The following is a 4,610-nucleotide window of genomic DNA, read 5'->3' on the forward strand; positions in this document are numbered from 1 at the left end:
GGTGCTCGGTGCCACCGTGCCCACCGGGTTCGAGCTGACGGCGGCCCAGGAGGTGCAGGAGAAGCTGGGCTCGGCCGCCAGCATCAGCCGGGACCGCGGCAAGATCTACTTCGGGGTCCCGGCGCGGAGCCTCCCGCAGGTCCGGCCGGGGCGCGGGGCAGGGCCCGGCCCTGGGGCTGGAACGGGGAGCGCTGGGAAAAAACACATCAAAACCCTGCTTTGGCGGAAAAAAGCCGCGGAAAAGCGTGGGTCCTTAAATCGAGCTGCGAGCCGACAGTGCTAATTGCAATTAACACCGTCCCCAGGCGTGCACAGTAACTGCCACTGGGGTTTCTCATTTCTTCCAGGTCCATCGGCTGAGGTCAGTGGATAACTTATTTGTTGTAGTTCAGGAGTTCAAAGACTATCAATTTAAAGAGAACAAGGTGAGTTACATCTCATTGTTCAACCGTGGCTTCTGGAGTGTTGTCTTGTTGTTTTTTTTTAATGTGACACTGGCTTCAGGAAGTGTTCTGTGGTTGTTTTATTTGTGATACCACCCCAGCTCATTCCCAGCTCATGCAGTCGTGTCTGTCATCTGTGCTGCAGCTGTGCATGTTCCACAGGCAAAATCCTGGATGACAGCAGAGACCACACTTGTAGGTCACTCTTAGCCACAGGTCTTGTACTTTAGTGTTAAATGCTTGTTTGACAAGATAAATGATGAAATACTGTGGTTCCTGTGACTTAGTGCAGTTTGGTTTAGTTATGGCAATGGCTGCACAGAAAACTAAGCTGTGCTTAAATGTGCGGTGGGTTACGTGTTCAGGGAACTCATCTGAGAGACCTGACAAGGGCTAGTTTTTAAAGGGAGGGAATGACTTCAAAGCTCAACTTATTTTTGTTTTTTAAAGGAAGATGCTCTAAAGGATTTGGAAGATTTGGTTAAAAAGCTGCCTTGGGCCGATCCGTTGAAAGTTTGGGAGCTGAACAACAGCTTGAAGAAGAGAAAGACAAAACGCAAAAAGCACAGTCTGCAGAGCACTGCAGGCAAGGAGAAGCTGCATGGCAGTGGAGAAGAGGAAGGAGCAGATCCAAAAGATGCTAGGAAACAGGAGGACAGTGTCCAAAACGCTGCAGGGGGAGAACCCGCCAGTGGCCAGGACACAGAGAAGACCCAAGAGGAGGAGGAGGAGGATGATAATGACCAGTCTGATGCTAAAGAGGAATTGCAGGCGGGTCCTGGGAGTGAGGGCCAGGCTGGTGAGGGTCAGGCAGGCCAGGCCAAGGTGCTGAAGTTCCGTGTTACCTGCAATAGGGCAGGAGAGAAGCACAGTTTCACCTCCAACGAGGCTGCCAGGGACTTCGGAGGAGCTGTGCAGGAGCACTTCCAGTGGAAAGCTGACATGACTAACTTTGATGTAGAGGTATGGTGTTGTTCCTTGGATGGACCTGGATTTCTATTGTAAATATTTTTAATTCTGATGCTTAAAGATCTCCAAAAGGCCTTAAAAAAAAGTCACTGTGGAACTAAAAACTGGCAATGCTGCAGTCATGGCCTCCTCAGAAGCATTAATTTCATTGGCACATCATGTGTGTCCTCAGATCCCACCAGGTGCTCTGGCTGTCCACAGTAATCTCTTGTGACCCAGGGTGGGCACCTCTCCTTCCCTGGGTCCCACTGTTGCTCTGCAGACACTGTTGTCAGGTTAACCCAGTAACATCACTGCACCCAGTGCAGCTGGGCTGGTGCTCAGCAGCTTTCCCCTCACCCCTAAGAACCTCCAAAGCTCTAGTACCCCCTGTTGCATGTTCCTGTAGTGTCTGGGCTCATTCAGGTGCATTCTGCTTCACTTTTACCCCCACTAAATCTTTGCTCCATCTACTGCTTTATATCAGTGTAAGTTAACAGAAGATGCTCCACCTAGCTGCTGCGGTTTTATGGTTGGAGGGGCAGGTAGGGTTAACATTGGCTGCAGTGTTGATCTCTTAGGATAGGGACAGCAGAGATGTGGGAAGGACCTCCAGCAAACGTGGTCCATCCATGGTGTGGGACCACTGTTCTTGGGGGGCAGAAAAACTAGGTTTTCTTGCAGGTCTGTTAAGGCCCACTGTCCTGTAACAGTATTTTCACCTTCCAGATTCCTAGGGTGGAGGGGACCAGGAATATGATTTTTATGGCTGCTTTGCAAATGCTTCATGGTGCAGAACTTCCCTGCTCCCCTTGCTGCTCACAAACAAAACTTGTAAAAAGTCAGCTAATGGTTGTAGCCCTTTTCGAAGTCTTGTGTAAAAGGTTTTGTGTGAATGAGAAAATGCCTGTTCTTTTTCTGTATGAAAGAAAATGTGAGTGCTCTCCTGACTTCTTGTCCCTTGTTGCCATTACAGATGGTGCATTGCTTTTCTCCAAGAACGCTCTTTGATCTGTATTTGCTCTTTTTACATTACTATCTAAGATTCTCAAATATTTACCAGGCAAACTGGAAAACTCCTATTACTCCTGAAATGTAGTTTGTTTTTGCTTTAGGTTCTTCTGAATATTCACAATAATGAAGTAGTTGTGGGCATTGCATTAACTGAAGAGAGCCTTCACAGAAGAAATATTACACATTTTGGTCCCACAACTCTTCGTTCAACTCTGGCTTATGGCATGCTTAGGTCAGTCTGCTGGCATAGTGTTGCATTATCCTCAGTTAACAAGGTGTTTTGTTTCAGAAATTAGATGCTTTATTTCCCCACTGCTTCCTCAAAAGCCATTTGTGTTAATTCTTAGAAAAAGAAAAAAGCACAGTTGCTGAGGCAGTGTGCTCTGCAATTAACAGTGGCAGTTCTCCAGCTTAGTAAACATTTGCTGTGATCCATTAGTCCATTTTTAAAATACTGTATCACATTCTTCAAAGTATTTCACTGTATTGGTGCTTTTAAAAGGCTAATTAATGAATGGAAAAAATTATCACACAGAAGTTGTTTTGTTAGGAGGGTAGGATCAGAGCAATGAAAATACTTCTGTTTTCCTTCCTTAGGACTTTTAAAGACTTTTCTCATCACATCTTTTTTTCTGTTCCTCAGACTCTGTGACCCACAGCCGACAGATATCATCGTGGATCCCATGTGTGGGACAGGGGCAATACCCATAGAGGTGACTTACTTTATTTTTTAATTTAATAAAACTTGACAGTGTCTGCCACAGAACAGCACATGTACATTTTCTTGGTAAGAACTGAGTAGCCAACTCCAGAAGTATCTTGCCAGCTCTTAAATAGATGTACTTTTTGAAAATGGTCTCATTTTCCTTCCCAAAGCAGTAGTAGGAAGAAGCTAAATCCAGAAGTAATTTGAGCTTTTAAGGTGCATCATAGCACTAACAGATGCCTGTTACAGAAGTTTAAAATAATTGATGTCCACTTCCAGTTGCTTTGCTGTCGTCTCATATTTGAGTAATTCTTCTGTTTGGTTTTAAATTAAGCAATGTTGATGCTAGTGTTGCTTATTGTCAATACTTCCCCCCAGGGAGCTACAGAATGGCCTAGCTGCTACCATATTGCTGGTGATAACAACCCACAAGCTGTAAAGAGAGCAGCAAACAACATCTGCTCTTTACTAAAGAAAAATGAGGATAAGGAAAGGTGAGAAGAGTACAGCTGATTGTCTTTTCCTGTAGTACTGTATGCAAAGAAATCCATTTTGCATCAATGCATTTGACTGTCGTAATATTTTCCTGTCTATTCTTTTGCTGTTGTTACTGACCTCCTCAAATCAAAAATGTTCTCAGTAAACCATGTCTGGGATAAACATCTTTGCCCTTGCAGCAGCACTTCCCTGGGCATACCCTTGGACATCATTCAGTGGGATATTTGCAATCTGCCTCTGCGGACTGGTTCTGTGGACATCATTGTGACAGACATGCCCTTTGGGAAGAGGTGAGGAGTCACTGGTGGAGTTCCTGTGCTCAGCTGCTGCTGCCTGTGCTCGCCTGGCCAGGGTTAGGGTTCTCTCTTAGTGAGGCCCTTTCACGGGGCCTAACTAAGAAGTATTGATGTACCCTATGTTAAAAATGTGGTTGAAATTGCTAGTAAACGTGGTCCTGAACAAGCTAGTCCATGTCTGAATGACCAACAGCAGTTAAATATTTTTCAGTGGTCACAAAGGGGATCTTAATGTGTTTTGCAGGATAGGGTCAAAGAAGAAGAACTGGGATCTCTACCCAGCCTGCCTGATGGAGATGGGCCGGATCTGCACACCAGGGACAGGGAGGGCTGTGCTGCTGACACAGGACAAGAAATGCTTTGCTAAGGTGTGTTCTGTGAGGGAAAATCTAGACCTATTTACACCTGAAAATATAATGAGGAACAAATTCTAAACGGATTTCATTACAGAAGATTATCTGTTTTTAGGCAATAATTAGTAGCATTTAAATGCAGTTTGGGACCAAAAGAGTAATTTTACATTGCCATCAGGTGTGATTTAGAATAACCAAAATAATTTCTAAAGCAAATGTACCCATATCACCTTACCTTGAAGCTGCCAACCACTCTTTGGCTGTGTCTTGGGTTGCAGGCCTTGTCACGACTGGGACACATCTGGCGCAGGGGCCAGACCGTGTGGGTGAACGTGGGGGGGCTCCACGCTGC

At 45.5% G+C, this 4,610-nt stretch overlaps 1 protein-coding gene across 1 annotated transcript in view; it reads left to right on the forward strand.

The window, feature by feature from the left end:
- Positions 1–7: 7 nt before the first annotated feature.
- THUMPD3 (THUMP domain containing 3) overlaps positions 8–4,610 on the forward strand; it is a gene marked incomplete at its 5' end in the record, with an annotated part of 8,337 nt that continues 3,734 nt past the window's right edge. Inside the window, 9 exons of the mRNA XM_010003377.1 lie at positions 8–139; positions 348–425; positions 894–1,406; positions 2,507–2,637; positions 3,049–3,118; positions 3,490–3,605; positions 3,789–3,899; positions 4,150–4,273; positions 4,537–4,608. Of these exons, the coding sequence (XP_010001679.1) occupies positions 8–139; positions 348–425; positions 894–1,406; positions 2,507–2,637; positions 3,049–3,118; positions 3,490–3,605; positions 3,789–3,899; positions 4,150–4,273; positions 4,537–4,608 (1,347 nt within the window). The remainder of the gene's footprint in view (positions 140–347; positions 426–893; positions 1,407–2,506; positions 2,638–3,048; positions 3,119–3,489; positions 3,606–3,788; positions 3,900–4,149; positions 4,274–4,536; positions 4,609–4,610) is intronic.

This window comes from Chaetura pelagica, unplaced genomic scaffold, assembly GCF_000747805.2.
Source record: "Chaetura pelagica isolate M959 unplaced genomic scaffold, ChaPel_1.0 scaffold328, whole genome shotgun sequence".
Taxonomy (NCBI): Eukaryota; Metazoa; Chordata; class Aves; order Apodiformes; family Apodidae; genus Chaetura; species Chaetura pelagica.